The sequence below is a fragment of the Heterocephalus glaber genome, unplaced genomic scaffold (assembly GCF_053883595.1).
Source record: "Heterocephalus glaber isolate CG9 unplaced genomic scaffold, H.glaber_assembly_v1.0 deba00001564, whole genome shotgun sequence".
Classification (NCBI taxonomy): Eukaryota; Metazoa; Chordata; class Mammalia; order Rodentia; family Bathyergidae; genus Heterocephalus; species Heterocephalus glaber.
Window position 1 is genome coordinate 14512497 of NW_028258351.1, and position 27142 is coordinate 14539638.

At 49.3% G+C, this 27142-nt stretch overlaps 1 protein-coding gene across 2 annotated transcripts; it reads right to left on the reverse strand.

Annotated features, from left to right (window-relative positions):
* On the reverse strand, window positions 1-26752 carry Ccdc92b (coiled-coil domain containing 92B). 2 transcript variants are annotated; one of them, XR_015443189.1, is made up of 5 exons: window positions 26505-26591; window positions 15506-15658; window positions 11383-11430; window positions 5606-6653; window positions 1-4131 (listed from the first exon to the last, which is right to left on the reverse strand). XR_015443189.1 is itself a non-coding variant. In XM_013076738.3 (4 exons), exons 2-4 carry the CDS (start codon window positions 15633-15635, stop codon window positions 6070-6072), a joined length of 762 nt encoding a protein of 253 aa, XP_012932192.2. In that variant the 5' UTR covers window positions 15636-15658; window positions 26505-26752; the 3' UTR covers window positions 4169-6069. The 2 variants fall into 2 exon arrangements, 1 of the variants encoding a protein (XP_012932192.2); XM_013076738.3 differs by lacking the exon at window positions 1-4131 and having other exon boundaries at window positions 4169-6653; window positions 26505-26752.
* Between the last annotated feature and the right edge of the window lie 390 nt (window positions 26753-27142).

Below are 27142 nucleotides of genomic sequence, written 5' to 3' on the forward strand. Positions count from 1 at the left end.
TTTAGTTTTAACACACTGTTGGGATGTGGGTAGGGAGGCAGCAAGGCTAAGGATGAGGAAATAGAGATACACAAAAAGAATCACCCTCTGATCACCATTCCTTAGAGTCGGGAGTCTGACCTCAGGTCACACATGAAGCAGTCTTTTCTTTTTTTGTTTTGCTGAGAAAAAGTCTTACTATGTAGTCCAGGCTGGCCTTGAACTCATGGCAATCCTCCTGCCTCAGCCTCCCAAGTGCTGGGATTATAGGTATGCACCACCATGCCCAGCCTTCAGCTACACTTTTGTGAATAAAAATAGATACTGTTAATGATGACAGCTGGGCATGGTGATGTAGTGATCCAAGCCTGTAATCCCAGCACTAGCCCAGCCTGGGCAATTTAGCTGTCTTTAACAAGCTGGGGATGTAGCTGAGTGAAAAGGTGCTAGATTCAATCCCCAGTACAAGATGATGGTGATGGTAATGATGATGATGATATAAGAGGCATAAACTGAGACTGGCTTGGTCAAACTGGGATGTTGGGCCGCGGATTTAACTCAGTGGTTCCACCACCTGCCTTGCAAGCACAAGGTCTAGAGTTTGATCCCTGGTACCAAACAAAACAAAACAAAAAAACAACTGGGATGTCTGGTTCTTGGGTGAGGGATCCAGCTGCTAGAATAAGGTGGCTTCTTGGACGCAAGGATCATACTTTATTGATCGGGTGCCCCAGCATCTTCCCAGAGCCTGATGCTGGCCAGGTGCTCAATGTGTTGGCTGAGTAGCTGATCCAGGTATAGGGAAGGCCAAACTGTCCTCTAAATGGCTTCTGGAGTGCCGAGGGGGAGCTTTGCCAGCAGCCCAAAGGGCCACCCTTGTCCCCTCTGTTGTTTATAATACCTGGGCTTTATGTGCAGATATTCCCTTTGTGTACTGTAGCTTTGACTTTTGTATCCAGAGCTTCAGGTCATTTTCATAATACCTGGCTGAGACCCACCAGCCTGAGCCCATGTAGATGCCCAGCATAGGTGCCTCTCCCTGTGCTCCTCATGGCTAGTGCCTTCAAGTGCCATGGGTCTGGAGACTGACTAGTTAGTCCCAGCAGCCTTGAACTTTACCACCTGTCTTCAGTGGATCCCTTCCCCTGTCCCTTGCAGGCTCTTGTTGCACAGCCCCATCCTCAGGGCTGCCTGGATGGCACTCCAGAGTACCTCCATTCCCTCATCTTTGAGGCCCCTGCATAAAGATGCTAGGTGAGGATGAAGGAGGTTTACCTAGGCTGAGACCTAGCCACATAATTAGCCTACTTGAAGCCTCTCACCTCCCTAATTATTCTTATGATGAATGCACTTATTACTCACTTATTACTCGGTGCGGCATGCCCACTTCCCTCTTCTCTTTGGAGCCCTCCAGGGGTTGGAGAGGGGGCCAGAGCCCAAACTCCCAGGACCACAGGAAGGAGTTCTCTACCTCTCTGACATGACTCTGGGAACCCACACAGAAGAAATGCTTCACCTTCCCCAATCCCAAACCTGTATGGGCAGAACAGCCGAGAAGAAAGGAATGACAGCGATGAGATGCCCTAGGCCTCTGTTTCCCCATCTGTAAAATGAAGGGATTGCATAGATGATCTCCAAGAGTTAGTCCACACTGACATTTCACATCTCCACCTCCAACTATGGCTCTGGGCTGGACACTGTCTTCATCTCTCCTGGTTCTGATTCTTCTGTAATAGTTTATATTCTGGCAGCTTTACTCCCCACCCCCATACTGGGGATCAAACTCGAGGCAGGTGTGGTGCCACTGAGCTAAATCCCCAGGCCTGGCAGCTTTATCTCTGTGGAAAGTGATCTGCTAGAACTCCAAACTTATATTTTGCTTTTTTTTTTTTAATTTTTTTTTTTTAAATTTATTGATTTTGTTTTGGTACTGGGGATCAGAACTCGCGACCTTGGGCTTGAGAGGCAGGCGATGGAACCACTGAGCTAAATCCCCGGTCCTGTATATTTTGCTCTTTTAGTCACCCAAGAGTTCATCCTTGTCAGTAGGCCTATTTTGTTTACTGGTGTAACTTAGCACCTAGCATAGAGGGTTAAATGATTGGTTCCAGAAAAATCTTATTATTGACTCTCATTGGTTCAGACTGAGTCCGGTGCTCATCTTCCATCCAATCAACCAATCAATGTGACCTACCTCACCTGGGTCCCATGGATGGGTCAGCACTCCGAAACACAGACTGAGATGGGCAGAAGGCAGTTCCTCAAAAGGAAGACAGGTCCTTGTATTAGAAGAGTTGCATGCAAAACAGTACATGTCCCCTGCATTCTCGGAATGCAGAGCAACTCTCCTTTTCTCCCAGAGTCATTCACAATACAGACCCACATTGAAAACATTCTCATTTGAATTTTTGTGGATGCTGGGTGTACTGGGTGCCTAAAGCTGCAGTCCCAAGATAACTCTCACTAGTAGAGGATAAGAAAGGGCTCATCATGAGTGTGCTGGGCTTCTTGGAGCTCAGATAGACAGGGGCATGAAACCAACATGGTCAAAGGTGCCAGAACCTGAGAATTCCTTCTAGGCCAGAACAGTGGACAATTTCTAGCACAGGGTCCTTCCAATCTATTATCCTCCAGCCTAGTCAAGAGACTCTGAGTTAAGATTTTGTTTGTTCATTTGGGTTAGGGTTACATGGAGCAGGAGCAGGGGGAGGCTGAGAACCAGGACACACAAAGGAGAACCTTATGCGGGTCATGGTGATGGAGAGCCTACAATCCCAGCACTTTGGGAGGCTGAGGCAGGAGGATCACAAGCTTGAGCCCAGCCTGGGTAATTTAACAAGACCCTCTCTCAAACTTAAAAAATAAAGGGCTGGAGACATAGCTCGGTATGAAGGTCTTTGTTTGGTTCAACTCAATCAGAGAGAGAGAGCGAGAGAATGAACCTCATTCCTCATCTGATCATGAGAACCTGCCTGGGAGACCATAGGTTGGCTCCCGGGCCACTCTTACCTTCTCCACATCCTCTTCCCCACATGTGGAAACAGATGTGGGGAAGCAGTGCCCACAGGAAGAGAACTGACTTGCATGTTTCTCAAATATTTTATTAAGAATAAGGCATATGACAGTCACCCCTAAAGCACAGGGCTCTATTTGTGTGGGTGAGTGAATCCACTCTGAAAAGCATTGGATTAAAAAGCGCAGCCAACAGAGAATTTGGAGCAGGATCCCTCTGCCCTGCATGCTACCCCATCCGAGGCTGGCACATCAGTGAGAGGGTGCTCAGGGGTCCCTGGGCTCCTAAAGTGAGAAGCTGTTGCTCCTCATCCTCTGGCCTCCTTCCTCACCACCAAGGAGGACTCTATCTTGCTGCTTGTGTGCAGGAATGGCTACCTCATTTTGGCCATGGACTGGTCCCCCAAAGTGCAGGTCACAGTGGAAGGGATACAGGCACAGGGGCTGGAGCTTCCCAGCGCATTGCCCACTGGTCCCTAGCTGGCTTCCAGAATGTGCAGGGGACCCCATCCACAGCTCTCCCTCCTGGTTCTGTCCGCATTTGGGGTGTGGCAGGAACCCCATTGAAGGACTCTGCATACCCTGTCAACACTCTCCCTTCCACAGTGGGAATGTGTACAGCAGAGAAAAGTAGAGAAGAAACACTTTCCCTTCTCAGTCACCTGGACCTTCCAGGGACAGGGCTGGGAGGCTGTCTTGGGCCGGGGGCTCCTCCACACCTGGCTTTGGAATGCTTGGGGCAGAAGCTGAGGGCAAGACTTCTTCCAGGCCTTGAGGCTGAGGTTCTGCCTGCAGGCAGGTATGAGTCTAATCCATTACTTCCAGGAGGTGGGAGGAAGGGAATTTCAACTAAAATTGGAACCTTGTATCTGCCTTGGTCTCCCCATCACACCCCATGCTGGGGAACGGTTCCCTCACTTTCTTTCCCAGCCACCCCAGCACTCAGAACCTTTCATGTGGGGCAATTCCAAGCACCCCACAAACAAGTCTCATTATCTCTGGTTACTGGAAGAGGGATAGGATTTGGATGACACTGATGGAGTCACTAATGGGGTCCCTTGGGGAGAGGCAGGGCAGACACCGCAGGATCCCTGGGGCTGGAGTGTGGTGGGGCCTCCCCCAGTTGGAGACCCTGGGTACCTAGGAGGGAAGAGGGAAAGAAGGCTATTGCTATAGAGCTTTGAGGGAGGCCAGGTGGGCAGAGCTATGGCTTTTAGTGGGTGGGGAGGGGGTGGATAAAGAACTTCATCATCTCTGCAGAAGAATCAACATAACAAAATCACCCTGCTTACCCCAAAAGTGTGGTTGTGGAAGATGAAAGTCTGTGTGGGCTTCTCCAGCAAGAGTCCTTTCCCCTCCTTCCCACAGTCCTCCAAGGGAGGGGAGCAAGACCCCAACAGAGCAGGTTCTGATAGGGAAGGTGGCAGCATAGAGCAGTGAGAAACACACACTGGAGGAAACTGATGGCAGGGCCAGCACAGGGACTGGTGGGCCAGACAGAGCAAGGGTCCCCAGCTTCACCACCAACACCTGACCCCAGGAGCAGGACAGCCAGCCCATTTATTGCTTGGTGGCCTTAAGCAGTCCTGTTTGGGGTCAATGTGTGTGTGTGTGTGGGGGGGTGCACCTGCATGTCTGGCTAGCCTGGGAGCGTGCTCACTGTTTTCTGCTTTTTATTGAATTTCTGCTCCCTCTAATGTAGCACGAAAGGGGATACGGACCAGGGATTTCCTCTCTGGGGGCCATAACAAGAAGTTTTATCTCTAGAGACTGACTCTGTTCACCTCCCAGACTCCTGGTGATACACAGAATGTGTAGCCTCTGCCAGGGTTAGGAGCTGCCAGGGGCTAGATATCTGAGTGAGGGAAAGGTGTCCTCCCTGGGCACCCCCTGGAAGCCCTCACAGGCACTTAGGACTGGATGAAGGACCAACCCAGGAGGGGTGGCATGGGGGCTCTGGGGACTGTTTCTAGATTGGGGTTGGGGTAAGGCCAATGAGCTAGATTGAAGCTGTACTTCCTGCCCTTGTTAGCAAGGAGAGCAAAAAGAGGATCGTGTGTGTGTGTGTGTGTGTGTGTGTGTGTGTGTGTGTGTGTAGGGGGGTTCTGCTTTCGTTGTCACCATTCCCCAATGGAGACAGGGAGCCACAGAAATATCCGGCCACTACCAGGTTTGGATAGGCTTGGAGGCATTCCTGGAGGGAGCCAGGCCGGGACTCACCTGTCTCCTGATGTTTTCCCCATCCCTCAGCAAACCCAAACTTCTATCAACAGCCGCCACTTCCAAGAAGCTAGGCCCTCCTTTCAGCTTCGGGGTGCGGCCAGCTGCTTAGGAAGCTGGGCAAGATTAGCACCAGTAACCAGAGGAGGCAGACTCCCAGGGAAGCCTCCAGGAGGGGAAAGGCAGTCCTTGCCCTTCCACATGCCTCCATCCCACCTCGATGCCCCAGGACAGTTCCTGTCCTCCCAATTCCTGCATGTCCTGCCACCAAAACCATTCCATAACCCTAAGGGTCTAATGAGTGCTGCCCTCCACAAGTTCAACTTCCGTCAAGCCACACTTGCCCCACCAGGGATTCTGGGAGGATGCAGCCTCTAAAGTGTTCCGTGCTCACCTGCAAGGACTTCGATGGGAGTGGGTCTGGGAACAGCATTTCCCGAGTAAAGGACCAGCCTGAGCCGGGCCTCTCCGGGGAGGAAGAAGGCTCGGCAGGACTGGAGGTGCAAGGCAGGGAAGCTGGAAGCCTAGGGGTGCCAAGTGGACTCTACATTCCTTCCTGTAGGCCAGCCTTTCTCCTCCCTCCCAAAGGACTGTCAGCTTTCCCGGGGCAGAGCTTGATCCCGGCCCCCCCTACCCAGTGGCCAGGTGGGGACCAGGTCAGGATCAGTCCTGTGAGTCCTTCGCAAAAAAGGTGCAACCGCTCAGCCTTCTCGGAGGAGCTGCCTCGTGGGAAGGGAGAGCTCGAAGCTTCGGAAATGTTGGGAAATACAAAAGGCAGGGGCAGCTAGAGGGGCCGGGGGCCGGGGCGGGTGGCCTCAGTCCCCGGGTCCCGCCCGCAGGGGCCCCTTAGCCCCGCGCCTACTCCAGGCCCCCGGAAGCGCCGGTCGGGCTGGATACGGCAGGCGACGCGCCGCCCTGGTCCGGGGGCTCCTGGGGCAGCGGCTGGAGCGGGCCGCGGGCACTGGGCCGAGGGGGCCGCCGGGCGTATAGGAAGAGCGCAGGGTCAGGCATGGGGTCGACGTCGTCCAGGCCGCTGGCTGCGCGGTCCCAGGAGGCCCAGTCCCGGCTGGGGGCCTTGGCGGCGGCCTCGGGCGGGCGGCGGGCCCGCTGTGCGCGTCGGCGGGGCCGGGCCTCGGCGGCGGCACCGGGGCTCGAGCGCGGGGCCTGCAGTCTCTGTCGCGCAGCGTGCAGCTGGCAGGACAAGTAGGCGGCCGCTTCCGTGTGCTTCTGCAGCTCCGTGCCCAGGACGGTGGCACGGTGGCTGCGGCGACGCAGCTCCTCCAGGAAGCGGCGCTCCTCGGAGCGCAGGCTGCAGCGCAGCGCAGACACCAGCGCCTCGCGCTGCGCCACCTCCCGCCGCAGCTCGGCGTTGGCCGCGGCCCGAGCCGCCAGCTGCGACTCCAGCGCGCGGCACTTGCTCTCCAGCTCCCGGGACGCCTCCTCTGCGAAGGGGCGAAACAAGGGAAGGTGACGGCGCCCGCCTGGCGTGGAACACACCTGGCCTGGCGCTCAGTGGCTACCAACCGCGCCCTCCTCTTCCCTGCCTCCACGACCACGCGTGCTCTCCCTCAGCCCCGCGTCAGCGGCAGGGTCCTGCCTTCCCTTCCTTTCCCGGGGCCTCCCCACTAATGCTTCTGGCTTCAGCTTAAACGGAAAACCCTTCCTGACTCCTTCCTTATTGGGGCCACAAGTAATTCGCTGAGCCCTGCGCATGTGCACTGGGTTAGGCGTTGGGGCTATGGTGGGTAATAAAATGGTCCTTGTAAAGCTTACAGGGTAGTGGAGAGGTGTAGTAAATCATCATAAATAAGTATGAGGTTGGCACCATGACATATGCCCAGAAGCAGCAAATCAGTGCTCCGACTGTATGAGGATGTGGCCTAATCAAGAAACGCTTTCCGGAAGAAGAGGCTTGGAATAGGATCTGTAGGGTGAAGAGCTCCTCCCCTGGAGAATTAGTGCTTCAGACAGAGGGAGCAGCTTTCACAAAAGCCCTGTGTCAGGGAGACAAGGCAAGAGCAAGGTAGGGAAGAGTTGGGGATATGCACAGGAAGAGGGAGGGTGTCAGTGTCCTTGTTTTCTTCATAGAGCATTTACTATATTTCGTAATTTTTTTTGTTGACTTGTTTGGATTTGCCACTGCAGCAGGTCTCAACCTTGGATATACATTGGAATTATGCAGAGTGCTTTTACAAATACTGTTTCCTGGGCCCTACCAAAGAGCACTTGGTTCAGAACCTCGCGGATGGACCTGAAAATGGTGCTGCTTAGATCTTCCCAGGTGGTGCTTACGGCCAGCGTGGGCAACATAGTGAGTTCAAGGCCAGCCTGAACTACATAGCGGGACTGTCTCAAAAAGAGAGGGAAGGGCCAGCGATTTAGCTCAGTGGTTCCAACACCTGCCTCACAAGCAAAAGGTCCGGAGTTGGATCCGAGAGAGAGAGAGAGAGAGAGAGAGAGAGAGAGAGAGAGAGAGAGAGAGAGAGAGAGAGAGAGAGAGAAACGGGGTGGGGAGAAAGGAAGAAGAAGAAGAGGAGGAGATGGAGGAGGAACAACAGCCACATCTTCCTCATACAGTTGGAGCACTGATTTGCTGCTTCCTGGCACATGTCATGGTGGCAACCTCACATTTATGATGGTTTACTACACCTCTCCTACTACCCTGTAAGCTTTATGAGGACCACTGTATTTATCCACCATAGCCCCAGCACCTAAGCCAGTGCACATACAACAGGGCTTGGCAACCACCACCACCACAACTCAGGACACCAGGGTGGTGTCTTGAGTCCAGGTGACCCTAAAAACCCTTTCAGAGAAAGTAGGAGTAAAAGCTGCTGTCATTACAGAACTTTTTTCACCTCAGCCCATGCTCCAGCACTTGATGAAGAGAAGGTCCGTACATTCCTCAGACAAAGAAGTAAAAGCAGCAAATAAATACATGAAAAAATGTTCAACATCACCAGTCATTCGAGAGATGCAGATGAAAACAACACTGAGATTCCACCTCACCCCAGAAAGAATGGCTGCTACCAAGAAATCAACCAATAACAAATGCTGGCGGGGGTGTGGGGAGAAAGGAACCCTTCTCCATTGTTGGTGGGAGTGCAGACTGGTGCAACCACTGTGGAAATCAGTATGGAGATACCTCAAAGAACTAGGACTAGAGGTCTCGTTTGACCTAGCTATTCCCCTGCTGGGTATCTTCCCCAAAGAATTATAAGAATCATACCACAGCCATATATGTGCACCCATGCTTATAGCGGCACAGTTTGTAATAACTAAAGCTTGGAAACAGCTCAAGTGCCCATTAACTGGAAACTGGATAAAGAAGATGTGTTTTTTTTTTAATATAAAATGGAGTACTACTCAGCCATAAGGAATGAGAAACTAGAGACATTTATAGCTAAATGGATGCATATTGAGTCCATACTCTTAAGTGAAATAAATAGGACACACCTGTGTAAGTACCGAATAGTTTCTCTAGTGTGAGAAACTGCAGATGTAAATAAGGATCAAAATGAATAATTAGGGGCTGGGGATTTAGCTCAGTGGTTCGGATGCCTGCCTCGAAACCACAAGGTCCTGTGTTTGATCCCCGTACCAAAAAAACCAAAAGTAAATAAAATGAATAATTGATAATTTGAAATAGGAAAAGGTCCAAAGGTGTAGGGTTGGTGGGAGGGGAAGGGGAAAAGAAAGAAAGGAAAGGAAAAATTATGAGAAAAGAAAAAAAATGGAAACAAAATCTATGTAAATAGGGAAGGGTGGAGGGGGTGAAGGACGCACTGGTAATGGGGGAAAAAATAAGAACCAAGATACATCATGTACAGGTACAAGCACCCAATGATAAATGTAAATGTATTGTATACCTAAAATGTACCAATAAAAGAATTTTAAAAAAACACAAAAAAACAGAAGGTCCGTAGTTGTCAAATGAAGAAGTGGGTAGGATTAGTTCAAGTGTTCAGGCAATCCCCAGCTGATCTTTATATGCACAAAGCAATCTGTAGGATTCCTAACATTTTAGCTTAAACTTCCAGCCCTCCCCATTCCTAATTCTTGTTCATGTAGCTCTTGAACTGTAAGCAACACATCAATAGGACAGGGAATCTATTCTTCAGAACTCTACTGGCCAGGCATGGTATACACTCCTGTAATCCCAGTACTTGGGAGGCAGAAGCAGGAGGACTGTGAGTTCAAGGCCATCCTGGACTACATTATAAGATTGACTGTCTCTTTGTTTTTTTTTTTTTTAAGACAAGTTCTCACTATGTAGTCCAAATTGTCCTTGAGAGCCTGTCTTAAAACAAAACAACTAAAAAACACTCTCCTGGCCAAAAATGTCTATCTTTATGACTTCTCTGTGTGTGTGTGTGGGGGGGGGGGAGTACTGGGGATTGAACCCAGGGCCTTGTGCATACTAGTCAAGTGTCCTATCACTGAGTTACATGCCAGCCTTTTTTTTTTTTTTTTTTTGGTATCAGGGATCGAACGCGGGTCCTTGCGCTTGTGCAGCAGGTGGCGAAACCACTGAGCTAAATCCCCAGCCCACACATGCCAGCCTTTTATGATTTATTTTTAGTTAACCAGTTACAGTCTCTTCAAGACAGGTAATGGGCCTTGCACTTCACAATGGTTAGTATCCAGTCTTAGTTCTCAGAGATCCTATAATTTAGTGATTATGATCTCAACAAGACAATCTTCTCCCTGCCACATGTAGAAAATTAACTTATGTATTTAGTGGTTTTTTTGAGATAGGGTCAGGCTGGCCTTGAACTCAGTTATCCTCCTGCCTCACTTTTGCAAATGCTGATATTACAGGAGTGTGCCACCATGCTCAGTCTTGCTACATTTAAAAAATATTTTAATTATGGTTAAAAAAAGTACTACCTTAACTGTTTTTAAAATGTACAGTATAGTACAGTATATTCACATTATTTTGCAACAAATTTCCAAAAGTTTTTCTGTGTGTGTGTGAAAAGACAAGGTCTCCAGGCACTAATAAAAGTACATTAAAGGATGCCAGGAAAGTAGCTCAGTGGCACAGTGCCTGCTTGGCAAGTGCCAGGTCCCAGTACCAAAAAAATTAAAAAAATATATATATTAAAAACAGTGTCAACAACAACAAAAAAATACAAGATCTTGCTATGTTGCCTATGATGACCTCAAATTCCTGGGCTCAAATTCCTCCTGCCTCAGCTTCCTGAGTGATTACTCCAAGGCACACCCTGCGACAGATCTCCAGAACTTTTTCTTTTTTTTTTTTTTGGTACCGGTGGTCGAACTCAGGTCCTTGCACTTGCAGGGCAGGTGGTGAAACCACTGAGCTAAATCCCCGGCCTTAGAACTTTTTCATCTTGCAAAACTGAAACTCTAGACCCACTGAACACCATCTCCCTAGCTTCACCCTACTATTAAGAGAAAAGTAATAGGGCTGGGGATTTAGCTCAGTGGTTCTGCTGCCTGCCTCCAAAGTCGAAGGTTCTGAGTTTGATCCCCGGTACCAAAAAAAAAAAAAAAGGAGAGAGAGAGAGAGAAGTAATATTCAATGAACAAATGTTTTGGAGGAATTACTACAATGGCACAAGTCATGCTGTTGTAAAACGAAGGATTTGCAGGCCAGAGATTTAGCTCAGTGGTGCCACTGCCTGCCTCACAAGCGCAAGGCCCTGAGTTCGATCCCCGGTACCAAAAAAAAAAGGGAAGGATTTGCTAATGTGTCTCTGTTCTCTTCATCTAGAGTAAGTGCCTTGAAGCCCAGACCCCACAGTGCCACTGTGTCACATTTTGACACTCAGCACCTTGTGGGGTATAGACACTGACCATGGGTTCACTTGTACAAGGTTTCGAAGGACTGAGGAAGTGGGTCCCAGAAAGGAGTTAAGAGGGCAAGGAGGAAGGAAAACCAGAGTCATCTCCTTCCACCATTCATTTCCCCACTTTGGACAGAGACACAGGCAGATACAGGGGATTCTGTGGCATACAAGCTGTTTACAAAGTCACCCAGCTGAATGGGCAAGTGGGACTGACATCTGCATTCTGCTCATTCAGCTGAGGTGTTGCTGTCCCTGTGAGTTGGCTGGGGATGGAGAAGGCATGGGTCCTACTAAGAGTTGGGAAATTCAACCATGGGGCCCCATGGTACTTCCCGACCAGTCGTCCTTCTCTTACCTTGCTGGTGAGATTGGGCCTCTCTCATCTCCAGGTCATGGGTCAGTTCTGGAGGCAGAGAAGAGAAAAAGCAGGTGTGTGGGTGTGTGTGTGTGATAATCAGAGAATCACAGTTCAGTAACAGTGCCAATAAAGATCCTTAGAAACAATCTAAATCACCCCCTATACCAATTTCCTGCCATGCCCAGAGTACAGCCTGAGGCTGTTGGCTTCATGCCAAGTTCAAAGATCTTTCCAGTACAAGCTTATGCAGGGTTTGAGGATTAGTTCAGTTCTTGTGGGACATAAGGGCCTGGCTTGTCTGGGGTTTGGGAGGCTATGTGCCCCTTCCTAGGCCTGATACACCAGCAAATAGCAATTCTGGGGGGCCCTTGATGCACAATTACTGGACGGATACTAGTGTGTGGAGGGCCTCTTAAGGTCAATGGACATGGGCAGTGGCTATTTACCAAACTGGACACATGCGTTCACTATATTCATAGCCAGTACAGCTGTGCCCTCCCTCCACTGTTGTGTGCAGAGTGGCACTGCTCCTTCCCATGCGCCACTTCCACCGAGTCCACAGAGCAGGGAGAGGGCTTCAAGGAGAATAGCGCCACCTTGTGATGGGAGTTGCCTGGAGGCTTGGCGCTGGGGGCGGGAGGGGGGGTCGTCGCAGGTGAGCAGCTGCCTGCGTGCGCCGGTGTCGCAGCAGGTCCCACCCCGCCACTACTTTTTTTTTAGCCTGTTCTCCCAGTCTTCATTCTTTTTCTTTTTTCCTGGTAGCAGGGATTGAACCCAAGGAGTGCTGAGCTACATCCCCAGATCTTTTTTATTTTCAGACAGGTTTCCACTAAGTTGCCCAGATGGCCTTGAACTCGTGATCCTCCTACCTCAGCTCCCCCAGTAGCTGGAATTACAGGCTTGCGCCACCATGCCCACCCCAGTCCCCATTCTTTAGTGCCCCAAATGCCCCACCTCTCAACCCCGCTGAGCTTGATTTAAAAAAAAAAAAATTTTTTTTTTTGAGACAAGGTCTTGCTATGTAGTTCAGGCTGGTCTGGAACTCATTATGTAGCCTTGGCTGGTCTGGGACTCACAGTGATACTCCTGCCTCAGCCTTCCAAGTGCTGAGATCACAGGCATGCACCACCACACTTGGCTTTTTATACACTTTTTATACCTGAAGTCCCCCAATTCCATCAGAGCTCAAGAATTGGGAAAAGGGGTTGCCAAAGTGTGGCTCAGTGGTACACCCTGTGCTTGCCCCCCACCCCCCACCCCCATTCAGTGAGCAGAAGGGAGCCAAAAGCCTCAGTGGCTGCTCAGGAGCACTTGTGTGTACTTGCAGGGACACAGTATGGGGCCCAAGGAAGAAGGTGTGAACCAGGGGGCCAGGAAGCCAGTAAGTCACTGGGGCCACTGACCACTCAGCAGCACCTACAGAGACTAGGCCTGCCCTTCTTCACTGCACTCCTGGGGCACTTCTGCAGGCAGGGCCTTGGCAAAGGGGCCTCCTCTGGGGAGGCCACTTGTTGCCAGGAGACAGGGAGCCCAGGTGTCTGGGCTGGTGCTATGATCCCAGCCTGCACCTCTTCCCGGGGGCCCTTGTGAGGAGCTGATGCCTCTTCAGGGACTCAGCCTAAGAGATCTTGGCTCTACCACTGACTGTGGGCTGGATTTTCTTCAACATTTAACCAAGTGATTAGGGTGTGGGGAGAGATAATTACAGCTGGGCTCCATTCCTCCAACAGGCAAATGTCCCTGCCCACCTTCTGGCCAGAATCCCCATGGCTTAGGTGAAGATGCTGTGATATCAGATATACTGTGACCTTGGACTAGTAACAGCATCTATCTGAGCCTCAGTTTTCCCATCTGGAAAGTGAGGACAAAATAGCACCCCCCATAAAAAGGGCTGTTGCCAGGATGGTATGAGAGCAAGTAAAGGAAAGTTTGGTCCAGGGTTAAGTTAGTGCATAATGCATGGGGACAGTTCTTGTCATCATTCAGGCTGCCCAGCCAACCCAGAACAATCCACCACTTCCCAAGCCCCTTCATTCTGCGTTCTCCGCCGTGCTCAGCTGGCTTTCCAGCAGCCTGTCCTCCTGGCTCCTACACTGGCCCATCCTATCGCCTTCTTAGCCTTTGGATTTTTTTTTTTTTTTTTTTGACATCTTGCTGTGTTCCCTGTGTTCCAGGCTTGCTTTGAACTTGCAATCCTCCTGCCTCAGCCTCCCAGAGTTCTGGGATTACAAATGTGCACCACCATGCCTGGCTCTCTGGGTTCCTCCTTAATCTCTTTCCCCATTTTCCTCTTTGTTCTTTTCCCTTCTCCTCAGCACCTCTGCCCTGAACTGAGGGCCTCAGTCATTTTATCCCCACAGTGGCTGTTCCAGTCCAGCCCAGACTTATTTTTATCTCTGGGGCCAGGGATTTAGCTCAGTGGTTTCGCCGCCTGCTGCACAAGCGCAAGGACCCAAGTTCAATCCCTGGTACCAAAAAAAAAAGAAAAGAATTATTTTTATCTCCTTAATCGATAACCAAGAGGCTGCAGGCCCTTGCCAGTGTAAGAGTGAGAAGGGTAATGGGGTGGTGGAGGGCTACCTGTGACATTTTCTTGGGACCCGGCCCTCCTCTGGAACTCAGAATTAGGACACAACAAAGAAAAATTAGAGGAACTGCCATAAGGTCTTAGGGTTCCCTATTTTCCTCCAGTGCTGTTATTGCAGTGATAAAGTGGCATGGGGCAGAGGTGAGTCCTCAAGGCCCACCCCTGTCCCCTAGGCTGTCCTCTGTCGCTGGCTGGTCCTTGGGGGAGACCACTCATGTCTTGTGCTACAGTGTGAGAAGCCAGGTGGTCACTCAGCCCTCCAGCCCTCAGCTTCCCTCTGAGCAGTGGGCACCTTCCCGAGAGCAGGGGCTGGAGGGAGCTAGGGTTCTGGGCAGCTTGGAGGTAGAGAATACCCAGAAAGCTGCAGAGATATGTAGGACTGGGAGTCTGGAGCTCTGGATTCTAATCTGGCCTCTGCTGTCAACATACTGTGTGATGTACTTTCTCTGGGACTCAGTTTACCCATTTGTACAATCAAGAAATTGGGTCTTCCCTAGCTGAGACATTCTGTGAGCCACTGGCCCTACAGCCTGTTCTGGGACTCAGCCTTCATGCACATCCGGGTCACAGCCAAGGCTCTGAGAGGCCCAGGCAGTTGAGGCTGCAGGTCTAAGAGCAGGGGCAGGTCTAGGATTTCACTTCATCCTTTACCTCCCTCTGCTGCTCACAAACCAATCAGCTGGCAGCCCCTTTCCTTCAACCTGCCTCCTCTGGCCCTCCCCGTCCATGCCTCTTTATCCCTCTCCTGGACCATTTCATCAGTTCTGTTACAGGCCTCCCAGCCTCCCTCTCCCACAGTTCATCTTCCAGACAACTGCCACATTCAATTTCTTTTTCTTTTTGAAGTATTGGGGATTGAACTTGGGGGCTTGCACATGCTAGGCAAGCACTCTACCACTGAACTACAACCTCAGCCCTTTTAAAAAATTTCTACATTCCCAGTCTATTTTTTTTCCCAGTCCATTTTTTATTTTTATTTTGAGCCAGGGTCTTGCTAAGTCACTGAACTGCCTAGGCTGGCCTCAAACTCAAAAGCTTCCTGCCACAGGCTCTTGAATAGCTGGGATTACAGGTGTGTACCTGCTATATCTTAATACCACCGGTTGGATATGTGCGTGTCCCCAACGGGACCCAGGGATTTTTGAGGGCTGGGAGATACTCAGTGAGCAAAAAGGACAGGAGGCTACAGCAGGAGGATCATAAGTTTGAGCCCTGCCTGGGCAATTTAGTGAAACCCTGTTATAAACAACAAACAAACAAACAAACAAATGGTTGGGGATATAGCTCAGTGCAAAGATTCTAGGTTCAATTCCTAGTACTGAAAAAAAAAAGAGAGAGAGAGACAGAAATCCCAGGCTCCCTGATGGGCTACCTCACCAAACCTCTCAGCCCCAAATCTCTACCCAGCTCCCTGAGTCTCAGTTTCCTCATCCAGAAAAAGTGGCCGTAGGATTGGTGTGAGGCTTCCCGCTGAAGACAGTGGCTATGATGACAGTGACCCTGCCCACCCCATAGCTGGTCCCCTGGCCTCACCTGAGCAGCGTTTCTGCAGCCTTAGGATTTCCAGGTGCAGGTCTCGCAACAGGGCCACCTGCTCCTTTTTCAGGAAGCTGATGTGCCTTTGCACGCTCTGGATCTGATGCTCCAGGGACACGGTATCCATGGCAGCCCAGGCCTGGGCCCCACCTGGGGAGGACCACAAGGTGAACCCACATCTTCACAGCCCATCTGCTCTGCCCCCGCTCAGATCTCCTGCCACCACGTGGACAGTTCTCCCACCAATGTCATTGTCATTTCCCCTCTGTCGCTCACTCAAGCTTCCCAAACAAGTGGTGTGTTGGCAGGGAGGACTCATTATTCCCATTCAACAGATGAAGATGAAGGAAGATTTGCTCTCCTGCTCTCAGGCAACTTCTTCCTCTTCTACTTCTCAGACAGGAAGACACATGGAGCCAGCAAAGAGAGACAGATGACCTGCCTTTTAGCCTGCCTTTTTTTTTTGAGACAGGGTCTTGCTATGTAGTTCAGGCTGGCCTTAAATTCACAGTGTAGCCCAGGCTGGTCTCGACCTTACAGCGATGTTCTTGCCTCATCCTCCCGAGTGGTGGGATCACAGGTATGTGCCACCACACCCAGCTTCCTCCTTCTTTTCCAGCTGTGTGACTTGAGGCCAGCTCTCTCCCTCTCTGGGCTGTTTTTCCATTGGTAAAATGAAGGAGTCGTACAGTGATGAACCCTGACACCCCACAGCATCTCAGCTCTGGGGTGACCATCAGTGGTGGGGCTGCGCAACTATTCTCAGCACAGCCCTTCCCAGGCTGAGTCCATTTCTCTCACTTGACCTAGCTCGGGGGTCCTCCAAGTCATGGAAGAGAAACTTTGAGGAGCATTCTACTAATCCTGTCTCTGTGGGCTGAAGGCAGGTGGTGGAGTTGTTTTTTTCCCCTGATACTAGAGATTGAACCTAGGGCTCACTACATCTGCAGCCCTTTTTTATTTTTATTTTTATTTTTGGTACTGGGGATTGAACTCAGGACCCTGTGCTTGCGAGGCAGGTAGCGGAACCATTGAGCTAAATCCCAGGCCCTTCATTTTTTATTTTGAGGCAGAGTCTCGCTGGGATTACAGGTGTGCACCACCATGCCCGTTGTGGAGTCCCTTTTGAAAAGAGGAATGGAAGAAGGTGATAAGGAGTCCATGCGGGGAATCCTGTGGTGGGAATGTAAGCCACTGTGATGGGGCAGGGAGGTGTGGCCCCCTAATCCTACTGTTGGCCAGGCTTTCCAGCCCTCCCTCTGGCTCTGCCCTCTTCCCAATGACCTACTTCCATGATACTCAGCACCTTAGAAAAGCAAAGGTGGGAAGCAAGAACAGGAGACCCGGGCACTCCTTAAGCTTTGAAAGACCTGCCTCCATCTGCCCCAGGAATTGCCTGGGCAGCTCTGGTTGGCAACTGGTTCCTTCCAGACTGGCTTCCTTGTAAGACTTGTATTTGTGGGGTGGTGCCAAGCAGGTTGGCCTGGGACATCATATTTGTAGGCGTCTCTCTCTAGGCCTCCTTACTGGGGACTCCCCGACCCTGCTAATCCAACCAAGGAGGATTCCCATTCCAGCAGGGGTGGCCCTTTGGCCCATGGGGATCACTGCATGCTATGTGACCATCTGCTATGTCCAAGGGACTTCATGCACATTTTCTCACCTCAGCTGACCACTTCCATTTAAAAAAGAAAGGGAGACAGAGCTAGAGCAAGTGTGCCATTTCCCTAGCTCCGTAAGTGGTGGCAGACCAATTCTCCAGCGACTCTTGGATTTCTATTCTTTTTCCTTTCCCTTTTCTTTCTGTCCTTTCTTCCTTCCTGCTAATTACAGTGGTACCTTGGTTTGCGAACTTAATGTGTTTTACAATTTTAGGGAAGATGGCCGTGTTTGTGTTTGTGTGGGGAAGATGGTCATGGTCATGTTTGTCACCTGATGGAGAGTTTGTGAACGGATGCAAAATTTTGCCAAATGCTTTTGTTTGCGAATCAAACTTTGCAAACAGAAGTGTTGATGAACTGAGATATTACTGTATTTATTTATTTACTTATTATTTATTTATTTTGGTAATGGGGACGAACTCAGGACGTTGCACTTGTGAGGCAGGCGCAGTGCCACTGAGCTAAATCCTCAGCCCTTGTTTGTTTATTTATCAGTACTGGCGATTGAACTCAGGGCTTTCATGCTGAGCTACATCCCTAGCCTTAAAAAAAAAATTTTTTTTAAAAATTTGAGACAAGGTCTAAGTCACTAAACTGCCCAAGTTGGGTTTGAATTTATGATCTTCCTGCCTCAGTCTCCCTAAGTGCTAGATTTTAAGCATGTGCTACCACACCTGGCTTAGATTTTTTTGGGGAAAGGGCTTATTTTGTTTTTCAGGCTAGCCTCAAACTCATAAGCTCAAGAGGTCATCCCTTCTCAGCCTCCCAAGTAATTGGAACTACAGGCCTGTGCCATTGCACTCAACAGGTAACCAAATCTGAATCCAAAGAAGATTACCAAAATTTATAGTGGGAATGGTTCTGTCCTGTGTTTGAATCCTGACTCTTTTAGTTATCTGCTGTGTGATTTTGGGCATGAAAATTATCCTGAGACTTTTCCCCTGCTGTGTAAAATGGGACTAAGAACAGTAATAATATTAGGATAGCCAAGAGGATTAAATGAGAAAGGGAATATTATAAAAAGCACTTAGTATAGGATTTGGCTCAGTCAGTACTGCCTACATCCCTTCTTTCTCTTCTCTGTCCATTTAATGTGAGTAGGTTAATTTTGTCCTTATTTGCCTATTTTTTCATTTATTTATTGATCGACTGTTGCCAAGCTCTTGGTTGGGCATGTGGGATGCAGTGATGAAAATAACAAAGTCCCTGCTTTCAGGGAGCTCACGGGGCAAAGAGGAGAGAATCAAAATAATCATATGCCTATAATCCTAGCTCTTGGGAGGCTGAGGCAGGAGGCTCACAAATTTGAAGCCCCCCCCCCCCAAAAAAATGCCCCAAGTACAGTATAGTATAGAAGAATATAGAGCAAAACCTGTTTTACTTTTTTATCCCTGGTACAAAAAAAGAAAAATTCTATGATACTGGAGGTTAAACTCAGGGCCTCTCATCTGCTAGGCAAATGCTATACCAGAGCCATACCCCTAGCCCATGGGATTTACTTTGGACTTGGAATCAGGGAAGGTCTTTTTAGATTTCTTTTTATATTTTTGGTACTGGGGATTGAACTCAGGTCCTTGCCCTTGTGACAAAACCACTGAGGTAAATCCCCGGCCCCAGGGAAGATCTTTTTAAAGAAGTGATTTTCTTTTTTTGATACAAGCTCTCCCTGATGGATTCCGGGCTGGCCTCAGACTCATGAGCCTGCTCTGCCTCAGCCTTCTAGTGCTGAGATCACAGGTGTGCACCACCACACCCAGCTAGGAAGTGACTTTGAGGCCGAGGTTTTGTGGTAGGCAGAGTCCTAAAATGGTTCCCAAATTTCCTAGCCTTAAGTACACACACCCTCCTGCATTATGTCTTCCTCTTGAGTGTGATAAAGATATGCATGGGATGGATTTCACTTCAGTGATTAGGTCATATACAAAGGTGAAAGGGGTTTGCAGATACAATTAAGGTCTTTAATCAGATGACTTTGAGTTAATCAAAAGAAGGATGGCCCTGGGATTTAGCTCAGTGGTTCTGCGGCCTGCCTCACAAGCGCAAGGTCCTCAGTTCGATCTCTGATACAAAAAAAAATTTTTCCCAGTCAACATTAGATGACTCTGGACTGGAGATGTGGCTCAGTGGTGGAGTCCTTGCCTATTATGGGCAAGGCACTGTGTTTTTATAACCAGCAATGTAAAAAGAATACTAAGTGACTTTGGAAGTTAGTAAGAGATTTTAAACAGGGGAGGGACAGGATATGATTTATGATTTTTTGTTTGTTTGTACCGGGGATCGAACTCAGGACCTTGTGCTTGTGAGGCAGGTGTCAGAACCACTGAGCTAAATCCCCAGCCCTGTTTAGTTTTTTGAGACAGTCTTGCTATATAGTTCCAGCTGGCCTTGAACTCTTGGTGATCCTTTCAGGCTCCTAAGTGCATCACCTAGGTAATTTGTGGGTTGGTTTTGTCATTGTTGTTGATTTTGGTTTGTGTTACTGGAGATTGAACCCAGGACCTTGTACATGATAGGTGATAGGTCTCCCACTACCTCAGCAGCTATTATGTACAGTAGCTGCCCTCTTCCTGTTGTGCCTTGCCCCCTCCCCTGTGTGACATCATGCCAAGATGGTTGCTCCCACCAAAGAATAAACCCTTCTCCCCAGCATGCCCCTGTTCCTGCCTAGAAAGTAACCTAATACTCACTCACCTCCTACCACCTAGTGACATCACCGGCTCCTCCATTCCCTAGTCACTACCTCACTCAACCCCACCTCAGCCCCTGCAAACCCCACTCCAGTCTCTATAAAAGACTCTCCTTGCCCCAGCCATATTGCTTTTGTCTCTCCTTTGTTCAGAGACAGCCTAGCAGATCTATTCCCCTAATAAAGGCTTGTTGTGGCCTGGTCTGGTCTTGGTTTTTGGCCCTTTTACCTGACATTTCTGGTCCCGAAATTGATTGACACAGGTCTCGCTTTAACTTGGTCTTAAACACCCAGCAGAAAAAATAACCAAAAGAGATATAAAACAATGACATAATAATAAAGCTAGACTTCAGAAAAATTAAGACATAGCCCACCCATTAAAATCTTTTGGTTCACTCATGACACAGCCATTTCAAAAAGACAAAACTTTGGGTACTAGGGTTTATTCTTTGGTGGGAGCAACCATCTTGGCATGATGTCACACAGGGGAGGGGGCAAGGCACAACAGGAAGAGGGCAGCTACTATACATAATAGCTGCTGAGACCTATCAATAGGTAAACACACTACCACTAGGCTACATTTTCTAGCCCCCTTTCCCCTTTTTGAAACATGATCTTGCTAAATTGCCCAGGTTAGCCTCAAACTTGTGATCCTCCTGCCTCAACTTTCCAGATACTGGGACTACAGGTTTGCACAACCACATCTGGCTCTGATTTCTTCCTTCCTTCCTTCCTCCCTCCCTCCCTCCCTCCCTCTCTCTCTCTCTCTCCTCTCTCCCTCCCCCTCTTTCTCTTTTTCTCTCTTTTTTTCTGCCTCAAACTCACAGCGATCCTGCAACATCAGCCTCTGGAGTGCTGGGATTACAGGTGTGCACTGCTACTCTTGGCCTGATTTTCAAAAGATCTCTGTGGCTGACAGCTAAATTAGGTAGAAATACTGTAGGCAGTAAGACAGGGCTGGGCCCTCAAGGAAGTCAATGCAGAGAATGAGAACCTGGAAGCTGTGGCCAGAGGCACATCTAATGAAGGTTAAAGTCTTCTTTAATGGCCAGATTTACATACTTCCCTAAGGGATGAAAAATTTGAGATAATTTGTACCACCCTTCTGATATTTCTCCGTAGGCAAACCATTTGCGGATATGCCATCTCCCACCCACTAAGACTAAGATCACTAAAACTAAGAAGACTAAGACTACAGATTGTTGACCAAGGTTAATGATGTCATCCATATAACCTTGTTACTATTGGATCAATATTACCTAAGTGACGATACTTGTAATCTTATTGTTTGATTGTAGTTTTTACCCATGTTGTACCCACCTCTCTTGATTCTGCTTTACAAAACTTCCTTGAGAAGTGGGCTCCTTGGCAACCCATTCGCCCCTTCTGTCTCTCAGGAGCTTTTTTTTGGTACCAGGGATCAAACTCAGGACCTTGCACTTTCGAGGCAGGTGGCAGCACCCCCTGAGCTAAATCCCTGGCCCTCTCAGGAAATGTTATTCCACATCCCTATTCCCCAATAAATTTTCCTACTCTTAACCTCTGTTGTTCCTTAAAATTCATTCTTTGACTTTGGGAACACGAACTTGGTGTATCTGACATCTAGCATCTTGGGAGTTACATTTATTTCCCTTATATCATTCCTATTTCAAGCCTGGGGCTACATAGTGAGTTCAAGGCCAACCTGGACTATGCAGTGATAGTCTGTCTCAAAAAACAAACAAACAAACAAAAAACTGGGGAAAAAATCACTTTGGCTGTTGTGGGAAGAGCAGATTAGAGTCAGAAGAGTGGATGCAGGGAGGTCAGCTGGGAAAATGTACAAGTGGTCATGGTAAGAGATGCTCTTGGTCTGAACCAGATGGTAGAAGTGAAGATAGAGAGAAGTTTCAGGTGTATTTGGAGGCAGGACTTGGAGATGGAGGGAACTGAATTACGATGATGGGAAGATGTCTACAATGTCTCCCAGTTTTCTGTTTGGGGCAACTCAGGACTAAATACATAGGTGGGTATGGTAGTGCATATTTGTAATCCCAGCACACTGGTCTCAGTGACCGGGAATGTGCCATCCTCTCTACCAGGCATGGCCTTCACCAAGATTGCCTTATGGGCCACTCCCCTCCTTAATCCAAGGCTCTATTCAAATGCGACTTTCTCAGGGTTTTTGCCCAATCACCTAATCTAAAAAGAATCTCTGTCATTCTCCACTACCTTATTCTGAATTATTTTTCTTCCACAAACTTATTACCACATAAGCAGAGTGAATTTTTTTGTTTACTGTCTGTTTCCCCTGCCAGATCATTAGCAACAGAAAATGAAGGACTTCTGTTTTGTTTCCTCATATTCCTTAGCATCTACCATGGTATCTGGCAAATCAGTACTTGGTGAGTATTTGCAGAATACAAGAGTGAGTGAAGAATGAGTAGAGAGGCATATTTACAGAGAAGCTGAGGTCAGGACAGACACATGTTAGGTAGGGCATGTCCAAGTGACCTCAAACAAGGAGGAACAGATGTCAAGCTGACCACTGAACTAGGGCATAACTCAGAAGAATCAGGTGAGCTGCATGTCTGTGTCAGGATATGTGTGCCTGTGTATCTGTACCTGCATCAGAGCTCAGGTGGGTGCCTCAAGAGTGTGTGTGTGTGTGTGTGTGTGGTGCTGAGGATAAAGCCCCCTGTGCATGCTAGGCAAGTGTTCTAACAATGAGCCACACTCCTAGGCCATGTGTGTGTTTCTCAATTGTCTTGCATCTGTGTGAGGGCAGTGTGCACAACTGGAGGATGAACATGTGTAATGAGCCTGTGCTGGGATGAGGAGAGACCATGTCTGTTCCCAGCCACTGGAATGCCATTGATTCCTTCTCACACAGCCCCAGAGACTGGACCCTGGCCACAGCGAGAGCTAAGCCAACCAGCTGTTTTTGTGCTTCCCAGAAGGATTTGAGCATTTGCTTCCAACTAGGCAGGCTGCTCTTCTCAGGGCAGAAATTTGGGTCACTAATGATATTGGCAAACAGTCTTTCTTAGATGTTATTTTGTAATTTGTTTGGGGGAGGGTGGGACATGGAGCAGGGAAGGGGGAACTAGGGATAACACAAATCTCTGTGTGGTTGAGGAGTCCCAAGCCCATCAGAATGCCAGAGCCAGGAAAATGTCAAGTTTTCAGAGTAGAAATGCAGTCCTGGAACCACTGGGCTTCAGAAGCTTGAGCCTGAGACATGGTCCAGGCCAGGTGCCAAAGCTGAAGACTTAGAGCGGTCTGCTGCATCTTCCCATACCCAGCTGGAGATGTTCAACCTCACCAGTCAAAGTGATAAGGACCCTCACCTCTGTGGTCCTGAGGACCTCAGTGCCTGGCTTGCCTCTGCTACCTTCCTTCTTTTGGTACTGCTAGTTCTTTTTCATGTTAATTTTCTAAAAACTTCTTTTTTTGTTTTTGGTACCAGGGATCGAAATCAGGACCTTGCGCTTGCAAGGCAGGCAGCAGAACCACTGAGCTAAATCCCCAGCCCTAAAAACTTCTTTTTTCAAAGTCACCAAGAATAAAGTAGGACCTGTGATATAGGGTTCACAATTTACAGTTAATTCCAAATGCTTTTGACACATCTCTCATGTGTCTGAAAGCACAAATACTTTTCCCTCGGGGAAGCTGGTGTGAGAAGCCTTCTATGTTCAAGTCCTTAACCACAGGCAAAGTGTCAGGTTCAGGGACTTTCTGACCTGGGAGAATTGTGACTCTCAGAGGCCTAGGCTCTTGATACCTGAGAATAACTTGGCCTCTTGCTTGCCTCTGGAGTATCAGGGGCCCCACTTTCCTTCCCAGCTGTCTACCACTGACTTTGGAAGTGGGAACTTTAGCTCTCTCTCCCTCTTTATTCTTCCAGCTCTCTGGGTTGAAAGATCCACATAAAGCATAGAATCATAGCATCCAGGGCTTGAAGGACTTCCATTATCCTCTCAGACAATGTTTCTCAAATTGCGCTACATGGAATTCCAGGATTTTGCAGAGGGGACCTCAGATGCTGCCAAAAGGATTGGGCCCAAAGACCTGGGCCCAGAGGCTTTGCTTCTTAATCCTCTTTTATATGATGAGCTTGTATACAAAATTTCATTAGAGAAAAGGCCTCTGCTAACCAAAAGTTTAAAAACCACTTATTATTTTTGTTGTTATTATTATTATTATTATTTTGCCATGCTGGAGATTAAACCCAGGGCCTCACACATGCTAGGCAAGCATTCTACCATGGAATGAGGTGGTAGATAAATGAGGGGCTGACAATCCTTTAGCTTCCTGAAAACCACTTTTATAGTACAATCTTTCCTTAGTTGTCTAATTCCCATCTCGCCCAAACTCTTCAGTCTGCTCAGCGTCCCCCTGGCCTCTTTATCTTTCTTTCTTTCTTTTTTTTTTTTTTTTTGAGGTAGGGTCTCGATATGCAGTTCAGGATGTCCCTGAACTCTCTATGTTGCCTAGGCTGGCCTCAAACTCATGGTGATTCTCCTGCCTCAGCCACCTGAGTGCTGGGATTACAGGCGTGTGGCACCATGTCCAGCTTCCCTGGGCTCTTCTGTCCCATCTCAGCCCCGAACAGGCTAGGCAGCTGAAGGAGGAACCAGCACCTGGCTTTTTGCTCTTTGCTTGCATGGAGTTTTCACTGTGCCATCCCTCACTCCCTGACCAGTTCCTAGTTTCAGTTTCATTCTAAGGGTTTCTCTTCTCTTTGGAACCAAAACTATTTACTGAGTCAACAAATATCTCTATACTAAGCAGTGCACATATTTCGTTAAAGTTTTAAATTTTTTCTTTATATTTTATTTGTTAAAGTTTCTTAAGGATATATGTCTTCCTGTTTCAAGAATATTAAGCTTATTTTCATTTTTGATATTTTATTATTCTTATAGCCATGGCAGATATATTACAGCTGGGACAAGCATGGTAATAAATGAGTAAATGAATGAATCAATATGTCCTTTATTTTTCTTAGTCATTATTCTGCTTCATTACCTGACTCAGAGGCCCAGGGCAGGGGAAGACCAAGAACTTGAGAAGCCTTTCTGGGACATGGCATTGATGCACAGGCAGTAATACTAATACTAATACTAATACTAATACCATCTGAGGACTGTTTTTAGTATTTTTTTTATATATATATATATATATATATATATATATATATATATTTTTTTTTTTTTTTTTTGTACCAGAGATTGAACTCGGGTCCTTGCACTTGTGCAGCAGGCGGCGAAACCACTGAGCTAAATCCCTGGCTATATGTATTAACTTACTTATCTTGACAATAACTCCACACTGACAATCATATTAGTGTATCCACTCCACGATGAAGAAACAGGTTCAGAGAAATAAAGTAATTTGAATATATATAATTACAGTGCTTGGCACCTAGGGGAACCTCACTGGGAGTTCATCCTGAAATTTATGGCCCCTCACAAAGCAAACACAGTCCACATTTGCAAGCTGATCTTTTTTGGATTCTACTTCTTGCTGTCCTCATGACAAACTTTCCCTGTGATCGTGGATCGCAGCTCATGTATTCTACCCCCTCCTGCCTCTGCTTCTTGAAACTTCAACTCTCTTTTAGGACTCCAATGCTAGGAAAGCCTTCTATTCTCCTAACAATCTGGAAAGACCCTCTCTCATCTGTGCTCCCCAATCTGCCAGATCCGGGTGGTAGGTAGTACCACATTCTACCATATATCACTCTCTATTCTGTGTGTGTGTGTGTGTGTGTGTGTGTGTGTGTGTGTCTGTCTGTCTGTCTGTCACGCACCTGCCTTCTGTTCTAAATTGCAAGCTTCCTGCAGGGAGAGCTTTCTTTCTGGGAATACCTTGCAAGGAACAAGCACACAAGGAACATCAGTGAAACAAGGAGAATGAGTTGAATCTTACTGGGAATCACCATAACACGTAAGTACATGTATTAAAAAATAATTACCCTCCTCCCCTGGAAGTCCTTGGCTCTCCTGGGGACCTAAGTCCAGAACAAGAATCTGGCCTTTGATAAATGTCTGGGATTCTGCCTGCAAGGTGGGGCCACTTGGCCAGTGGTAGCATCGTTCTCCAGGGACCTTGTGATCCTCCCACTTCAGGGACACTCCTCCCCCAGACACTTCAGCTCTGGTACCCCCTCACTGACGATCCCAGCGCGCCTAACCTTAGCAAAACTGAGGATCCAGTCTCAAGGGAGTTGAGTGGGGTATAAGGGGAAACCAGAGCCCCTCACCCGCTTCAGTCTTGACGTTCTGCCCTGCTAGTACCTCGAATACGACTCCCAGAGAAGACAGGGTGAGTTGGGGGGGGGGGTGTGGAGACTAAGGAGGAAAGGGAAGAGAGGTACCAGAGAGGACAGGAAAGGCAGGCGGAAAAGAAGGCGCGTGGTGGGAGGCGACAGGAGGTGGCGGGGGCCCGACCCCCGCCGCTCTGGACTCCCCGCCAGCACGGGGAGGGCCCGGGTCTGAGTGTCGGAGGACAACTTCTGCCGGCAGCCGCGGGTCCTGTCCGTCTCCCTTGCGCTGCGGTGCCCAACGCCGCCAGCTCTCCTGGGGGAGCTGGAGCTCGGCGCGCTGCCCCCACCCCGGGGCCCCCCGGGTCCGCGCCCACCCTCACGCCCACCGACCGGCCTCCTCACCTTTGGGACCTGCGGGAGCGGCCCGCCCGCGAGGCCCCGGGTCCAGGCCGGGCCGGGTGGGGGAGGCGCTCTGCCCCCGCGCTAGCTGCGCCCGGGTTTCCGCAGCGCCCGCCCCGGCTGCGGTGCCATCCACGGCCGCGAGGCTGCAGGGCGGCCGGGCCGAGGATCTGCGGGGCTCCGGGGCGCCGCGGCGGGGGTCTGGGGCGGGCTCGAGGCGTAAACACCCAGCAACGTGACCGGAACTGGCGAACGAGCTGGAGGGGGGCGGGGGGGCGGGAAAGATAAGGGGGGAAGGGTGGGACCTGGGGCTGGCGGGGAGGGTCCGTGGGCGGGGCAGGGGCGGGGGAACCCCGGGAACCCGGAGAGGTCGGGAAGCCGGGCCGGAGGACCCTAGCGGGCAGCCCAACTCGCGGAGCTGGAAGGGGAACCTGGGAAACCTGCCGACGAGCTGGCGAGCGAGGGAGCGGCGACTGATCAGCACCACGGACAGCGCCCGGGCCCACCGCTGCCTTTTTGCCGCGTCCCTCTGCTGCCCCGGGCACGGCTAGGAGAGGCCGTGCCTGGGTCTGCCCAGGAAAGGGCTGAGGTGGGGGCGAGCTGGCCAGGGGTCTGGAAATCTGCCCTTTGTCTAGGCATCG

What these genes read in the sequence shown, in the direction of transcription:
- Ccdc92b (XM_013076738.3), bottom strand. Translation starts at nt 15,635, where the DNA reads ATGGATACCGTGTCCCTGGAGCATCAGATCCAGAGCGTGCAAAGGCAC. An exon ending in GCTGCAGAAACGCTGCTCAG is followed by an intron (nt 11,431 to 15,505) that starts GTGAGGCCAGGG and finishes CTCTGCCTCCAG; the next exon opens with AACTGACCCATGACCTGGAG. An exon ending in GGCCCAATCTCACCAGCAAG is followed by an intron (nt 6,654 to 11,382) that starts GTAAGAGAAGGA and finishes GCCCCTTCGCAG; the next exon opens with AGGAGGCGTCCCGGGAGCTG.